The sequence below is a fragment of the Perca flavescens genome, chromosome 5 (genome assembly GCF_004354835.1).
Source record: "Perca flavescens isolate YP-PL-M2 chromosome 5, PFLA_1.0, whole genome shotgun sequence".
NCBI lineage: Eukaryota > Metazoa > Chordata > Actinopteri > Perciformes > Percidae > Perca > Perca flavescens.
In genome coordinates, this window is record NC_041335.1 from 40,245,478 (window position 1) to 40,263,033 (window position 17,556).

Below are 17,556 nucleotides of genomic sequence, written 5' to 3' on the forward strand. Positions count from 1 at the left end.
CAGACAGACTGGTGACTTAAATGTCTTCTCAGCTTTTGTTTCTTCTGTTTCCTGTAAACTATAAAACCCAGAAACGTGTTCTGCTCAGAGAGAATCTATAGTTTCGGTGAACTCTCCACTGCACATAATAAAACTTATCTGAACCACAGAACTGGACGTGAGAGAAGTTCTAATCTCTTACTTTATGCTCAGTGATCAACAACAATGTTTAGAACCCAGTTTGTGGTTTTGGAGGGAGTTAGGCAAAGGGTCCAGGTTATTTGATATAAAATGTTAATCAGTGAGCTTTAAAAATGTTCCTGAGAAATCACTTTCACCAGAATGGGAGAAACGGACGAACAGATGGCATAAAAAGATCTTCACCATTCTGACAACTCATGTCAACATACAGAAACAAATACTGCAAAGTGAGAAAACGCAACCAAATACTGAAACGCTGCAAGATGAGAAACTGTTTACAGGGAATGCTAAAAAGTGACAACAAATGTTATTTGATTTTCTTACACCACTTACTTTATGAGCATTTATGTGCATCACCTTGTAGTGTGTCATGAAAACACTTTCTGTGCTCGTCTGTGATTTCTGCAGCCTTTTTGGATTTCTTTGACTTTCCTCACTTTGGAGCATGTTTTCTGAAAGCCGTGCATGTTTTGTCTAATTGGTGATTTATTTATGTTTTGCGTATTTTAGTGTGTTTTATATTAACATTGAATGCATGGAGCTCTAAGCGCCACCGTGAAAACTACTTTTTACAGAACATAATGTAATTTAAAAAATATATATGCTGAAATACATAAAAAAATGTAACAAGAAATGCAATACATGTAATACGTTTACAATAAATGTGTGAAAGGAACTTACCTTCAGTGAGCAGCGCTGAGAAGCAGACAGACAGAAAGACAGACAGACAGACAGACAGAAAGGAGTTTCAGTTACTTAAATTGCAAATTAATACTGTTCACACTCTCAGCTATATTTAAAGTTATGTTTATATATATATATATATATATATATATATATATATATATATATATAGTATATTATATATTTCTTTTTCTTTTTACCTTCTCTCCGTCTGTCTTGTTGTCGAGGTCGATTCTGTCGGAGACTTGTTGAGCTCGCTCCGCCTCCTTACAGTCACGCTCAAACCGACGCTTGCTCTGACATCATCATTTATAACAGATTAAAGATAAACACTGATGACATCATTTATAACAGATTAAAGATAAACACTGATGACATCATCATTTATAACTGATTAAAGATAAACACTGATGACATCATCATTTATAACTGATTAAATGATGTATTAAAACAATCACAGTATTTGAACATGAAGTTAAAGAGATAACATGTGTTGTTAATATTAGGGTGGTGATGTCACTCACAGACTCCAGCTGTTTCCACGAGCTCTCAATGTGCTGCTGGGCACGGCGGCCATCTTGAAAATGCTGCAAAAAAATCCAAACGTGGTCGACTTTGAACTAGCTGGTGACATCATAATGAGTCCACACTGAACCGTGAGTTGAGGAAATGTTTTTAAACAATGACTCTTATTGTGAAAGGTTGTGTGATTGCATTTACTTTACAGTTTTTCACAATCGCTATGACAATTTTTTCAATACTTTTAACAACTTTCCTAAACTCTTAACGCACCAACACACCTACAACATACGATTGGCAAAACAGTTAATTTCATGCTCAAAATCACACATAAACTAAACTCCAACACTGATTTTCAAAATACAATAATTAACTAACACAATACACTGTGTTTACCAAAACAATGCAAACATGTCTCAAAATCAAAATATTCTTCCAAAACACTAACACATGTTCTCTCCCAACAGGAACATTTAGTCAATCATAGCACAAGAAAAGCACAGAAACTGCATAATTTTATATGTCAGTTCTGCCCTTACACAACAGACATTAGTGATTGTATTGATCATAGATTGTGTTTTGCACTGCAGTTTCACTTGAAGCCTCTCTACATTTTTGTTTTGTTTAGTAAATTTTTTTTTGAAGATTCTTTTTTGGGCTTTTCTGCATTTATTTGACAGGACAGCTAGTTGAGAAAGGGGTTTAGAGAGAGAGAGAGAGGGGGGGGGAAGATATGCAGGAAATCGTCACAAGTTGGATTTGAACTCTGGACCTCTACGTCGAGGCACAAACCTCCAAGTATATGTGCGCCTGCTCTACCCACTCACCAATTTGTTTCTTTTGCTGCAGAGATTCAATACAAAAGATGAATGACCCATCTCAGAGTAGCTTTATAGAATGTACGGTTTATTAAAAAAAGGAGACAGAGACAGAATTGTCCTGGTACTCCTCTTCCTCTCCCTCGTAAAGGCATTTTCTTATTTTCTGTGTTCATCTACAGTATATTGATCAAATAGGTGCTGTTTTACTCTACTACCATATGATCATGGGATTGGAAGAACCTCAACACCTGAGTGTGTTTCCTAGAAGGGAATCAGCGACCTAAATTAATCGTGCTAGGATGAAATCGACAGTTTGCAGGAGTCATAAAAGCAGCAAGTTCAACACATGGGGAAGCAGCTAAAGTTCCTAGCTGCCCTGAACGCAGCATGGATGGAGGCAGGCTAGAAAGGAAGACTTGCTCTGTTTTCAGGTTTTAAACATGTTTTACTTTTTCTGGAGAATCAGAAGATAAAAAACAGGAGGAAGGAGAGTTCAATCCATGGATCACCAAAATAAAAGCCTGTAATCAGCTGTAAAAATGTTTTAATTAACAAGAGGAAGAAACAGGAAGACATTTTAATTGTCATACCGCCTCCTCTGTTTAATATCCGATTTAACATGGTATTCATATTTAATTTCATATTTTTTGTATTTATTACACACAAATGCATGTGCCCGCACACACACACACACACACACACACACACACACACACACACACACACATACACGCACTCTTCAGCTTCTACATTACTTCCACCCAGCAGCTCTGAACACTGGATTGTGTCACTGACCCAGTTTTAATGCTGTATGTGTGTGTGTGTGTGTGTGTGTGTGTGTGTGTGTGTGTGTGTGTGTGTGTGTGTGTCTGTGTGTCTGTGTGTGTGTGTGTGTGTGTGTGTGTGTGTGTGTTTGTGTGTGTGTGTTACAAGACATCAGAAATAATGAATGAGACAAAGAAACCGTTCTGCTCTCTGATTGGCTGGCAGCTGTGTGTTCAGGTCAACCGTTTAACCTCTTAGTATAAACCTGCAGGTAACCATAGCAACAGACTGAAGCCTCAGTTAAATTAAACTGACAAACAGACTCCTGTAAACAGTCGAATCAACCCTTAGGATATTTTGTCCTTACGTTCTACACTAAAAGCAAAGCTCTGTTCGTTTTATTTCTATATTAATTAAAGAAAGGTTAGGTTAAAACTGGGATCCACATTGCGTGTTGCTAAATGTTAAATTATTTCTTTGCATTTCGCTCCAACGGTTCGTCACACATCGCTGCAAACAGCAAGAACTGCTGATTGTGTCATTTTTCATTTGGTTGTGTTCACAGTGCACTTTGTCAAATACCAAACACTGAAAACAAATGTCACACGGTGGAAACGGTTTGTTGGACAGAATATCTAACACTATGGTCTCACAAACAACGCAGCAACTCCACATTTATAACAAAGTCTTGGGTTTTCTGCTTCTGCTTTAGTGTTTCTAATATTTTAGAAGAAGTTGATCAATGTCAGCAGCTGACAGACAGTAAGTGAAGGAGAGAGAGAGAGATGATGATGTCACACAGACCACCAGCAATGTATGGTAAGAATAGTTTATGGATCTGAAAGTTATCATCACTTAAATCAGATAGAAGTCTGTAAAGTGAGTGATGAGTGAAAAGTTGAAACTCGCCAAAATCTGTTGTTGTTTGTGAGGGTGTTAGTCAGTGTTTATTTAAATATTAGTTTACTCACCGTCTTCCTCTCAGTCTTCACTTCCTGTGTGTATCGAGTCAGCTCACACGCGATCTGTGTGTTCAGGTTCTCAGCGAGTTCTTCTCTCTGAACCGCAAGTTCATTCAGCTGCTGGAGAGTCGCTGCAAACGCCAAACACCACGTGTACCTGCAACAACCAATCAAACACAGCTGGACATTTTTCATCCAATCACAAACTAACTTAAAGAGATACTTTTCTGATTTAAATCCAGCTCTGTCATCTTTGTCAATCTCCGAATCTTACCCAAACAACGTTTATCTGCACACACTGCACCAATCTCTGACTCTAACCCAATCATTGCTTATATGCACACACTGCACCAATCTGACTCTAACCCAAACACTGTTTATCTGCACACACTGCACTAATCTCTGACTCTAACCCAATCACTGTTTATCTGCACACACTGCACCAATCTGACTCTAACCCAAACACTGTTTATCTGCACACACTGCACTAATCTCTGACTCTAACCCAATCACTGTTTATCTGCACACACTGCACCAATCTCTGACTCTAACCCAAACACTGTTTATCTGCACACACTGCACCAATCTGACTCTAACCCAAACACTGTTTATCTGCACACACTGCACCAATCTGACTCTAACCCAAACACTGTTTATCTGCACACACTGCACCAATCTGACTCTAACCCAAACACTGTTTATCTGCACACACTGCACCAATCTGACTCTAACCCAAACACTGTTTATCTGCACACACTGCACTAATCTCTGACTCTAACCCAATCACTGTTTATCTGCACACACTGCACCAATCTCTGACTCTAACCCAAACACTGTTTATCTGCACACACTGCACCAATCTCTGACTCTAACCCAAACACTGTTTATCTGCACACACTGCACCAATGTCTAACCCTATTCCAGGGTAGATTACTGACTGAAACATATAAAAAAATGTTAAACATTTGATGTCAGACGAAATCAAACTAAAAGATAAAAATAGAAAGAAACTCATTGACTGACCTGCTTTCATCCTCTCTGCTTCTCTTCGGGTGATACTTCTTAGACAGACTCCTGCAGACAGACAGGTGGAGAGAGAGACAGGTGGAGAGACAGACAGGTGGAGAGAGAGACAGGTGGAAAAAGAGACAGGTGGAGAGACAGACAGGTGGACAAAGAGACAGGTGGAGAGAGAGAGACAGGTTACATACAGCTGATTGTTGATGTTGATGTGATGTTCAGGTGAGCTCCAGGTGACGTCAGTACCTGATCTGTTTGGCGTAGCTCAGCTCGATGTCGGCTCTCTCTTTTATAAACTTGCTGTATCTCTCCAGGAAGTCGATTCCCCAGCTGGTGTGTTTTTCCAAGTTATCAAACTGATCCTGAAACAGAAAACAGAAATCATTCTGGAAATGTGTTATCTCTGATAATAGTTTACTGCAGTTCTCTACCGTCCCGAGACGATCCCTGGTCTGCTCCAATGTGCATTAAACAAACTTATTTTGAAATGAACGCTATATACATGCCAAACAGCTAGTCCGCAAGACGCAAAGGCCAGGACCATAAACAGACCCTAATGCCATAGACTGTAGATATGAATGGACAGAGTGTGTGTGATGTCACCCATTGGTTTGTCCATTAATATTATACAGTCAATGCCTAAAACCTATGTCGGTTTGAGTGGCAGTAGCTCAGTCAGTAGGGAGTTGGGTTGGGAACCAGAGGTTTGTTGGTTCAAGTCCCTATAAGGACCAAAGTATGGTGGTGGACCGGTAGCTGGAGAGCTTGGGGCACCTTTCCATGGGCAGCCCCCCATCTCTCCATTAGTGCATGTATAGGTACTGAGCATGTGTGCGTAATTCAGGCCTGTGTGTAATAACAACAGAGTGAAAACACTGTAATTTTCCTTGCGGGATTAACAAAGTATACATTATTATTATTATTATTATTATTATTATATAATAATAATAATAATTATTATTATTATTATTATTATTATTATTATTATTATTATTATTATTATTATTATGTCGTCAACCAGCAAGACGCTAAGTTTACCCACAGAGGGTCTACGACGAGCCACACCCAGCATGCACTCCCCGAAGGATCCAGACAGTAGAACCTAGAACATGTGGAGCGAGATGCCCTAGTGGCTGGTGCCCAGATGGCCATGAGAGAGGCCCACGCAGTAGCCCCACTCAGTTAGTTAGTGGACCATTAGTTATCTACACACACTGAGAGAAGTGGAGTCTTCCAGTGGGACATCAGTCACTAACTCACTCCCTCGCCATCTCCCACACTTTTTGGCATTTTGAGAGAGAAGACCCTGTCTCAGGTCTTTATTACCACTAGTTTTAAGTAAAGAGCGATAAAAAGCTGTGTTATTATCTCACATTGTAATTACATGATTAAAAAATCAGTGGTATTGTTCTGATTATCACTCACAAAAACATTTTGTCATGGTTTGTGTTCTGTCCAAACTAAAGAAATCAGTCAACTGTGAGATGCTGTAAAAGAAAAAGAAAAAACACAGTACACTACAGGTATTTTTCTACAATCTTCTCTATTCCTCTCCTATAGAGGTGGAACTTTAGAGACATCCCGATAAATATATATATATATATATATATATATATATATATATATATATATATATATATATATAGGTGAACAGGTTCAAAGTGGATGTAAATGTGTAGATATGAAAAGTGATGCAGTTTTTATTCTCTTTAGATTTCCTGACACTACGTCTTCTTAGTTCATTCATCTCAAGAGATTTCTTTGTCCTTATTTTGATTTGATTTAAACCTCTAACGTTTGTTCTTCAAATACAGTTTCAGTCTCACTTTGATGAGAAGACATATCTGATGTTCTGCACAGTTCAGTGTCATAATATTTAATACAGTTTATAGAAATGAAGCAAGACTTGTTCAGTCATCCCTCCTTTCAATATGTTGACGCACTAAACACACTGTTTATTCTGATTTATGTTCATGTGTTTTATTGTAAGTGTTTTTCTTTCATTTAATAGTTCTATAGGATGCTGAGGAATGTATGTTCCATTTAAGCTTTTATTATTTTATTTTATCTCAACTGAAATATGTCAACTGCCTGCAGAAATACTGACAATACAATAACAATATTAATCATATGAAGCTAGGGCTGGGTTGTCTTTCTTTGTGTTATTATTATTAATAACATTATTAATTGTTTCTGTGTGTCTGGTCTCTGCAGCATCATGGAGTAGCTGCTGACGTCACTCACCGTGTTGCTATGGCAGAGCAGACAGAAGCACGAGGGCCTCTCTCACACACACACACACACACACACACACACACACACACACACACACACACACACACAGAGGCCGGCAGATAAACCTTTAAAGCTGATGCTAACGCTGATGCTAACGCTGATGCTAAGCGGGTTAATCCCGGGTTTCAGGCGGTAATGATGGTGCGCGTGCAGCAGCAGTGTGAGAGGGGTACGTACCCAGAGCTCGGTGCCCCAGCTGCAGCTCATGGTGTCCGCTCTGCTCCTCCTCGCGCTCCTCCTGATGCTCCGACAATCAGTGCGAGCTGCTGCTGCTGCCGGCCGCGCGCATCCTCACACAGACACACACCCTGTCTGTCTGTCTGTCGGCCTGCCTGCCTGTCTGTCTCTCTGTGAGCAGCAGCAGAAAGCAGAGGACGCGGTCACGCGCGGCGCGTCTCCCCAGAGAAGCCTTTGTCATCAGAGAGAGAGAATGTGTGTGTGTGTGTGTGTGTGTGTGTGTGTGTGTGTGTGTGTGTGTGTGTGTGTGTGTGTGTGTGTGTGTGTGTGTGCTGAACATGCGCAGAAGCAGCCCGCCCTGCAGTCTGAACAGAGAATAGAAATATAAAGAGTCAGTTTGCATTAAACATGAAATATTATTAATATTTATAATAATAAAAGAGAGGTGACAGGAGGTCCTGCAGCAGGCAGCTCTGTTCTTTCATTAGTAGTAGATTACTTTATTGTCCCCTCTGTTCTTTCATTAGTAGTAGATAACTTTATTGTCCCCTCTGTTCTTTCATTAGTAGTAGATTACTTTATTGTCCCCTCTGTTCTTTCATTAGTAGTAGATAACTTTATTGTCCCCTCTGTTCTTTCATTAGTAGTAGATTACTTTATTGTCCCTCTGTTCTTTCATTAGTAGTAGATTACTTTATTGTCCCTCTGTTCTTTCATTAGTAGTAGATAACTTTATTGTCCCTCTGTTCTTTCATTAGTAGTAGATTACTTTATTGTCCCTCTGTTCTTTCATTAGTAGTAGATTACTTTATTGTCCCCTCTGTTCTTTCATTAGTAGTAGATTACTTTATTGTCCCTCTGTTCTTTCATTAGTAGTAGATAACTTTATTGTCCCTCTGTTCTTTCATTAGTAGTAGATAACTTTATTGTCCCCTCTGTTCTTTCATTAGTAGTAGATAACTTTATTGTCCCCTCTGTTCTTTCATTAGTAGTAGATTACTTTATTGTCCCCTCTGTTCTTTCATTAGTAGTAGATTACTTTATTGTCCCCTCTGTTCTTTCATTAGTAGTAGATTACTTTATTGTCCCCTCTGTTCTTTCATTAGTAGTAGATTACTTTATTGTCCCCTCTGTTCTTTCATTAGTAGTAGATTACTTTATTGTCCCCTCTGTTCTTTCATTAGATTACTTTATTGTCCCCGTGGGGCAGTTGGGTTTGCGGCACAATCGCAAGGCACTTTATAACAAGACATCAGACATATGATACAAACAAATAATTATTATATCAGACACCGACAAACAAAAAATGAAGAATATACATCACACACTACAATACACTATACACCCTTGGGTATGACCAGGCCAGCTGGACGACTAGCTTATTCTGACTGATTTAAGGCTTTTATGGCTTGCGGTACGAAAGAAAATTTGTATCTGTTCTTGATCAGAAGGAGTAAGCAGAAACGATGCATAGATGGCAGTAGTTTAAAATGTGATGCTGGGGGGTGTGTGTGGTCACATACAATGTCATTAGCCTTCCTCACCAGTCTGTCTTTGTAAATGGGTTCAATGCTCGGTAGTGTTACCCCAAGTAACTTGCTGGCAGTTAAGACTGTTTTTGCTGATTGTCTTTTTCTGAGACTCAGTGGCATTTCCGAACCAGCAGATAATACAGCAAGTTAAAACACTTTCAATAAAAGCAGTATAAAACATTTGGAGCATTTTGTTATTAACATTAAAAACAAGCAGTTTCTTTAAAAAGTACATTCTTTGCTGTGTCTTAGTCTGCAGGAGATCAGTCCAAGAGTCCCATTTAAGCTTGTTGTCCAGTACAATGCCAAGGTATTTGTAGTTTGTAACAACCTGAACGGCACCACCATTGATAAAAGTGTCGTGGATTGCTGTGACTTTCTAAAATCTATGGACATTTCTTTGGTCTTATTGGTATTTAAAATTAAATGTGAATTAGTCTAAAACTAGCCCATGATCTACCTCCCCGTCCTGTAGCAGACTCACTAAAGCTGTATCATCAGCATATTTAATAAAGTGCCTGTTTTGTAAAGTGCTAGTGCATGAATTTGTGTATAGAATAAATAGTAAAGGAGATAGAACACATCCTTGTGGGGAGCCTGGACTCTACTGGTAAGAAAGTCCATGATCCAATTAATAATACCTGTATCAATATAAAATTCACTAGCTAAAACGTCTGCAAGAATCTTAGGTTGCATAGTGTTAAAAGCAGATGAAAAGTCCACAAATAAAATCTTGGCATGAGTCTTTGGTTTCTCAAGATGAGTGTGCAAAAGGTGCATTAAAGTCAGAATAGCATCATCCACCCCCATGGAGGCTTGATAAGCAAATTGCAGGGGGTCCATAAAATGGTGGGATTAGATACAATGTACTTCATGTAATTAATCATGTGTTCTGATGTCTGCAGTGACGTCATCACATCCGTGTTCATGTTATCTGAATGACTGAATGTTTATTATATTTATATTGTAATAAACTTTATTGCAGACACAGGTCCATTAAACAAATCATACAGTATACATAGTATAAAAAAGAAGGAGATACAAGAATACATACAAATTGCATATTAACCTATAGGCTATACAGGCTATTACACCAATGCCGCCGTTCAAATGCCTCTGGGCGCATTGGATAGTCCTTCAACCAATCAGAGCAACGATCAGGGTGACGCTGCGCTTCCATCATGTTGAATGTAAACAAAAAGCTACTCGCCGTCGCTGCGCTATCGTCATCGCATAAATCCCGCCTCAACGGTTGTGATTGGTGTAAAGCCCGCCTCAACGGTTGTGATTGGTGTAGAGCCCGCCTCAACGGTTGTGATTGGTGTAAAGCCCGCCTCTACGGTTGTGATTGGTGTAAAGCCCTCCTCAACGGTTGTGATTGGTGTAAAGCCCGCCTCTACGGTTGTTATTGGTATAGAGCCCTCCTCAACGGTTGTGATTGGTGTAGAGCCCTCCTTAACGGTTGTGATTGGTGTAAAGCCCGCCTCAATGGTTGTGATTGGTGTAGAGCCCTCCTCAACGGTTGTGATTGGTGTAAAGCTCGTCTCTACGGATGTGATTGGTGTAGAGCCCGCCTCAATGGTTGTGATTGGTGTAAAGCCCACCTAAACAGTTGTGATTTGTGTAGAGCCCACCTCAACGGTTGTGATTGGTGTAGAGCCCGCCTCAACGGTTGTGATTGGTGTAAAGCCCGCCTCAACGGTTGTGATTGGTGATTTTGGGGACATTGGAAATGGGTTTGAATGGGCTCTTGGCCAGACTGACTTGCAGAGCAAATCTCAAATTTGCCAGAAGTTGGTCAGGGTTTTCCCAGGCTATGAGAACGGGGCCCAAAGTGACCCGTTGCAGATTATTAGCTGAAAGAAGCTAATTACTGCATATGATCTCACGTTGTGATAATCCAGCTCTTATCAAACATATATACAATAGTGCCATGTCAATTATAGTGTGGCACTGATTGAGCTCACTTGGCCTGTTCAGCACCATCGCTGTCCATCAGCTGTCGCTGTCCGTGGTGCTGAAACATTTTCACTTGACTGGCAAACTGCTTTCTTTGTTCGTCAATACAAACTTGTCAAAACATGTGGCTTTTCTTTGTGTTTTATTTGACTTATAGGCTTACTTGGCTCAACATGTGACATATTATAACATTCATCAGATATTTTACCTTTTTTTTAAAGGTTTTAATTTTAAAATGACTTGGTAGCAGAGTACCCCATGATGAAGCTCCGCCCCCACTGTACTCAGAGACTAGCTCCGCCCCTGACCAATGCCGTCTTAACCTAGAAGTGTATCTATAGCAGTTTTTCAGAGGGCTGACTAGAGCTTCAGTTATGTGGTTCTCTGACTTGTCCAGGCGACACATAAAACATCAGTTGTGTTAAGAGTGCCTCACAGGTTGGCACTCTAGTGGACACAAACAAATGGCTGGCACTGGCCTTTGCATACTCTTTGTCTTATAGTTAGACCACAATTGAGCAGTGTGATGTAGGTTCTAAACAGAGAACACTTCACAGAGTCGGAGCACATAGAGAACCTCCTTATAAGCACATTAGCTTGAGAATACATTTTACAGCGCTGTCGGTAGAGGTCTTTGTCATCCGTCCAGTTACCGGATATGACATGACCTAGGTATTTAATTCCTCAAACACAGCAAGAGGACTATCTGACAAATAAAAGGTTGGAAAAGTTAATTTACTGTCCTCATCGCTTCTAACTATCATTGTGTGGCTTTTCTTAGCATTATACTTTATTTTATAATCAAGGCCATACTGAGAGCACACCTTCAGCATCTGCTGCAGCCCAGCACTATATGGACAGAGCAGGACCAGGTCGTCTGCATACATAAGATGATTAACAATAGTGTTGCCCACAAGACAGCCGGTTTTTAACCTATTTAGCTGATTTGATAATTCATCCATATAAACATTAAATAAAATAGGAGACAGAATTCCTCCTTGCTTCCTCTGTTACTAACACAGAATGGAGCAGATACAACATTGTCCCACTTAACCTGAAACGTTTGATGGGCATACCAAAACACTAAAATTCTCACTCAAAATATAGGGGCACATCTATCTAGCAATTTTACAAACAATCGTTCATGATTAATTCAATTAATCAATCAATCAATCAAAATCTATTTGTATAGCGCTTTAAAAAACCAGCAGGTATCCAATGTGCTTCACATCGGAACTAAGAATGGACAACATATCTTGCAATAACAAGAATGAAACGTAGAAAACAGTAAAATCATAAAAGGTTACACAGAAACAGGAAGAGGAAATTGTCACACCACTACTGCGTATTAAAAGCCATTCTAAACAGGTAGGTTTTGAGTTTAGACCTAAAAAGAGCAACATCTGTAATTGTGCGAATATCAGGGGGTAACTTGTTCCAGAGTCTCGGGGCAGTAACCGCAAAAGCCTGATCACCCCATTGTTTGTACCTAGACCTCGGGACATCTAAAACCAGTTGGTTAGAAGACCGCAAAGACCGGCTGTGCTCACGCAGGGTTAATATCTCGGATAGGTATTCCGGGGCTAGGCCATTAAGGGCCTTAAAAACAAAAAATAAGATCTTAAAATCTATTCTAAAACGCACAGGGAGCCAATCTAGGGTGAAAAGAACGGGAGTGATGTGTGCACGTCTAGATGTATTTGTTAAAAAGCGAGCAGCAGCATTTTGCACAAGTTGAAGACGTGAGATGGAGGTTTGATTCAAACCAACATAGAGATAATTCTATCAAATGCCTTTGACGCATCAATAAAACATAAATACATATGAATTTAGGCTTGTGTACCTGAACACAATCTCTTTAAGAGCATAGAGACATAGGTCAGTTCCATGCTTTCTTTTGAACCCAAACTGATTGTCAGTAGTACGAACATACATTTCTAGCTTTGTTAACAATATTCCCTCCAGTACTTTCGACAAGATACTGGCTAATGCAATAGGTCGATAATTGGCAATACTGTTGAGCTTACCAGCCTTGTCTTTAAGCACAGGCACTAACATTACAGACATAATAGCATTTGGCAGGACACCATGAACCAGACAACCATTAAAGCACGTGGAAAGCAAAGGGCAGAGCTTATGGCTGGCATATTTTAGATGTTCTGCAGTAATGCAGTCCATACCGCTGGCTTTGTTGTTATCCAACATATTAATGGCATCATAAATATCTGCTGCTCTAACTATCATATCTGCTGGGAGATCAATATGTTCATGATTGATTCTAACTGGGTTACTTTTAACCCAATTAAAAAGGGCACTGTAGTTTTATCTAAAGCTGAAAGGCTTTAGCGAGGACAGGAGCAGTATTATTATTATTATTATTATTATCATTATTATTATTGTTATTATTATTCATTTCTTAGTTTTAAAGATGCTTCTATCTGGATTTTATTTGAACAAATATTTATTTGAATTATTTTTATTTCGGTTTTAATATTTCTCTATTCTGTCCTGATTGGTGGAACCGAGTATTTGTAGCAGATTTTGAGTTGTGTTTCATATATTTGTTGCTAAAAGAAATCTACGCTCAAATAATTCATTGGATGAACATGCTGTGATCATGCCACCTATATTCCATCTAAAACCAAGTCAACAAACCATCATGTTATTTGAACACAGCGTACATGTGTTGGTTCAACATAATATTCATATTTGCATTCAACTCATTTGCATCTTGTTGAATTAATATGTTTGTTTTAATTAATTTAGTCCAATCAATGTGAGTTTAGTCTACATTGGTCAAACACTTGATGTATCAACTCATATAAGGTTAGTCCGTTATAGTGTTATTTTCATAGGACAAGAATGGATATGAACAAACATGTATAATAAATGACAACATGCAAATCCATTTAACATTTTCATTTATGTAGCAATTTGCTACTGAGTAACGGACTACAACTAGCTACATATACTTTACAGCTTCTTCAGTTTATATATATATATATATATATATATATATATATATATATATATATATATATATATATATACTGTATGTACAGTAACCCCAATGAAGAAGCAAGGTAGAGATGGAGTGACCCTGCCGGAGGAAGCCCGGGCCCCGTCTGGAGCCAGGCCCAGACGGGCGGGCTCGTCGGCGAGCGCCTGGTGGCGGGTTTGCCACGGAGCCCGCCGGGCACAGCCCGAACAAGCTACGTGGCTCCCATCTCTCCAGCCCATGGGCCCACCACCTGTGGGAGGAACCGTTGGGGTCGGGTGCGATGCCACACGGGTGGCAGTGAAGGTCAGGGGCCTCGACGGACCAGACCCGGGCGGCAGACGCTGGCTCTGGGGACGTGGAACGTCACCTCTCTGTGGGGGAAGGAGCCGGAACTGGTGCGGGAGGTGGAGCGCCACCGGTTAGATCTGGTGGGGCTTACCTCACGCACAGTCTCGGTTCTGGAACCATACTCCTGGATAGGGGTTGGACTCTTTTCTTCTCCGGAGTTGCCCAGGGTGTGAGGCGCCGGGCGGGTGTGGGGATACTCACAAGCCCCGGCTGGCGCCGCTGTGTTGGAGTTTACCCCGGTGGACGAGAGGGTCGCCTCCCTACGCCTGCGGGTTGTGGGGGGGAAAACTCTGACTGTTGTTTGTGCATATGCACCAAACAGGAGTTCGGAGTATTCGGCCTTCTTGGAGACCTTGACTGGAGTCCTGCATGGGGCTCCAGTGGGGGACTCCATTGTTCTGCTGGGGGACTTCAACGCACACGTGGGCAATGATGGAGACACCTGAGAGGCGTGATTGGGAGGCCTCCTGATCTAAACCAGAGTGGTTGTTTGTTGTTGGACTTCTGTGCTAGTCATGGATTGTCTATAACGAACACCATGTTCGAACATAGGGATGCTCATAAGTGTACCTGGTACCAGAGCACCCTAGGCCAAGGTCAATGATCGATTTCATAATCGTTTCATCTGATCTGAGGCCGTATGTTTTGGACACTCGGGTGAAGAGAGGGGCAGAGCTGTCAACCGATCACCATCTGGTGGTGAGTTGGGTCAGGGGGTGGGGGAAGACTCTGGACAGACCTGGTAAGCCCAAACGTGTAGTGCGGGTAAATTGGGAACGTCTGGAGGAGGCCCCTGTCCGACAGACTTTCAACTCACACCTCCGGGCGGAGCTTTTTGTGCATCCCTGTGGAGGCTGGGGGCATTGAACCCGAGTGGACAATGTTCAAAGTTTCCATTGCTGAAGCTGCGGCGAGGAGCTGTGGTCTTAGGGTCTTAGGTGCCTCAAGGGGCGGTAACCCACGAACACCGTGGTGGACACGGTGGTCAGGGAAGCCGTCCGACTGAAGAAGGAGTCTTTCCGGGATATGTTATCCCGGAGGACTCTCGGAGGCAGTTGCAGGGCACCGAAGGGCCCGAAGGGCTGCAGCCTCTGCCGTGAAAGAGGCAAAGCAGCGGGTGTGGGAGAAGTTTGAGAAGACATGGAGAAGGACTTTCGGTCGGCACCAAAGTGCTTCTGGAAAACTGTTCGCCACCTCAGGAGGGGGCGGGGAACCATCCAAGCTGTGTACAGTAAGGATGGGACACTGTTGACCTCAACTGAGGAGGTAATAGGGCGGTGGAAGGAGCACTTTGAGGAACTCCTGAATCCGACTAATACGCCCTCTATGTTAGAGGCAGAGCTGGAGGATAACGGGGATTGTCGCCGATTTCCCAGGCGGAAGTCACTGATGTAGTCAAACAACTACACAGTGGCAAAGCCCCGGGATTGATGAGATCCGTCCAGAAATGCTCAAGGCTCTGGGTGTGGAGGGGCTGTCCTGGTTGACACGCCTCTTCAACATTGCGTGGAAGTCTGGGGACGGTGCCAAAGGAGTGGCAGACTGGGGTGGTGGTTCCCCTTTTAAAAAAGGGGGACCAGAGGGTGTGTGCCAATTATAGGGGTATCACACTTCTCAGCCTCCCTGGTAAAGTCTACTCCAAGGTGCTGGAAAGGAGGGTTCGGCCGATAGTCGAACCTCGGGTTGAGGAGGAACAATGCGGATTCCGTCCTGGTCGTGGAACAACGGACCAGCTCTTCACTCGCAAGGATCCTGGAGGGAGCCTGGGAGTATGCCCAACCGGTCTACATGTGTTTTGTGGATTTGGAGAAGGCGTATGACCGGGTCCCCCGGGAGATACTGTGGGAGGTGCTGCGGGAGTATGGGGTGAGGGGGTCTCTACCAGGGCCATCCAATCTCTGTATGACCAAAGTGAGAGCTGTGTCCGGGTTCTCGGTAGTAAGTCGGACTCGTTTCAGGTGAGGGTTGGCCTCCGCCAGGGCTGCGCTTTGTCACCAATCCTGTTTGTAATATTTATGGACAGGATATCGAGGCGTAGTCGGGGTGGGAGGGGTTGCAGTTTGGTGGGCTGGGGATCTCATCGCTGCTCTTTGCAGATGATGTGGTCCTGATGGCATCATCGGCCTGCGACCTTCAGCACTCACTGGATCGGTTCGCAACCGAGTGTGAAGCGGTTGGGATGAGGATCAGCACCTCTAAATCGGAGGCCATGGTTCTCAGCAGGAAACCGATGGAATGCCTTCTCCAGGTAGGGAATGAGTCCTTACCCCAAGTGAAGGAGTTCAAGTACCTTGGGGTTTTGTTCGCGAGTGAGGGGACAATGGAGCGGGAGATTGGTCGGAGAATCGGCGCAGCGGGTGCGGTATTGCATTCAATCTATCGCACCGTTGTGACGAAAAAAGAGAGCTGAGCCAGAAGGCAAAGCTCTCGATCTACCGGTCAGTTTTCGTTCCTACCCTCACCTATGGTCATGAAGGCTGGGTCATGACCGAAAGAACGAGATCCAGGGTACAAGCGGCGAAATGGGTTTCCTCAGGAGGGTGGCTGGCGTCTCCCTTAGAGATAGGGTGAGAAGCTCAGTCATCCGTGAGGAGCTCGGAGAGAGCCGCTGCTCCTTTGCGTCGAAAGGAGCCAGTTGAGGTGGTTCGGGCATCTGGTAAGGATGCCCCCTGGGCGCCTCCCTAGGGAGGTGTTCCAGGCACGTCCAGCTGGGAGGAGGCCTCGGGGAAGACCCAGGACTAGGTGGAGGGATTATATCTCCAACCTGGCCTGGGAACGCTCAGGATCCCCAGTCGGAGCTGGTTAATGTTGCTCGGGAAAGGGAAGTTTGGGGTCCCCTGCTGGAGCTGCTCCCCCCGCGACCCGACACCGGATAAGCGGACGAAGATGGATGGATGGATGGATGGATGGTATGTACAGTATATACTGCATGTACCAAAATGTTTTTTAGTCTTTGTTTTGGTTTCTTCTATTGGTCTACTGTCAAACATACACTGATCTGAACACGTGTTTCCTGACAGCTAGTGTTTAGCTCGGTCTGAGATATACACTATATACATATATACTGTTGTCCGCGAGGCCAGATGAAAACCCAAAAACAAAGAAATAGCAGAATCTGTCTTTACAACATATACAATGTTGTTAGTATTCACAGAATAAACATATAATCACTTAGATAGATGTGTTTTGAAAAACAAACTATATCATTGCTTAGAGTGTGTGTGTTGAAACCCAAAAAAATAACATACATCTTGCTCATATATTAATCTGTTTTTGCTCATATATTAATCTGT

At 42.3% G+C, this 17,556-nt stretch overlaps 1 protein-coding gene across 1 annotated transcript in view; it reads right to left on the reverse strand.

Moving 5' to 3' along the window:
• Window positions 1-7,503, reverse strand: part of fnbp1a (formin binding protein 1a) — a 43,126-nt gene extending 35,623 nt beyond the window's left edge. The window contains exons 1-7 of the mRNA XM_028579233.1: window positions 7,424-7,503; window positions 5,198-5,313; window positions 4,955-5,005; window positions 3,941-4,088; window positions 1,389-1,451; window positions 1,065-1,160; window positions 862-876 (exon numbers count right to left, since the gene is read on the reverse strand). Coding sequence (XP_028435034.1) covers window positions 862-876; window positions 1,065-1,160; window positions 1,389-1,451; window positions 3,941-4,088; window positions 4,955-5,005; window positions 5,198-5,313; window positions 7,424-7,453 — 519 coding nt within the window. The 5' untranslated portion in view covers window positions 7,454-7,503. The remainder of the gene's footprint in view (window positions 1-861; window positions 877-1,064; window positions 1,161-1,388; window positions 1,452-3,940; window positions 4,089-4,954; window positions 5,006-5,197; window positions 5,314-7,423) is intronic.
• Window positions 7,504-17,556: the final 10,053 nt, after the last annotated feature.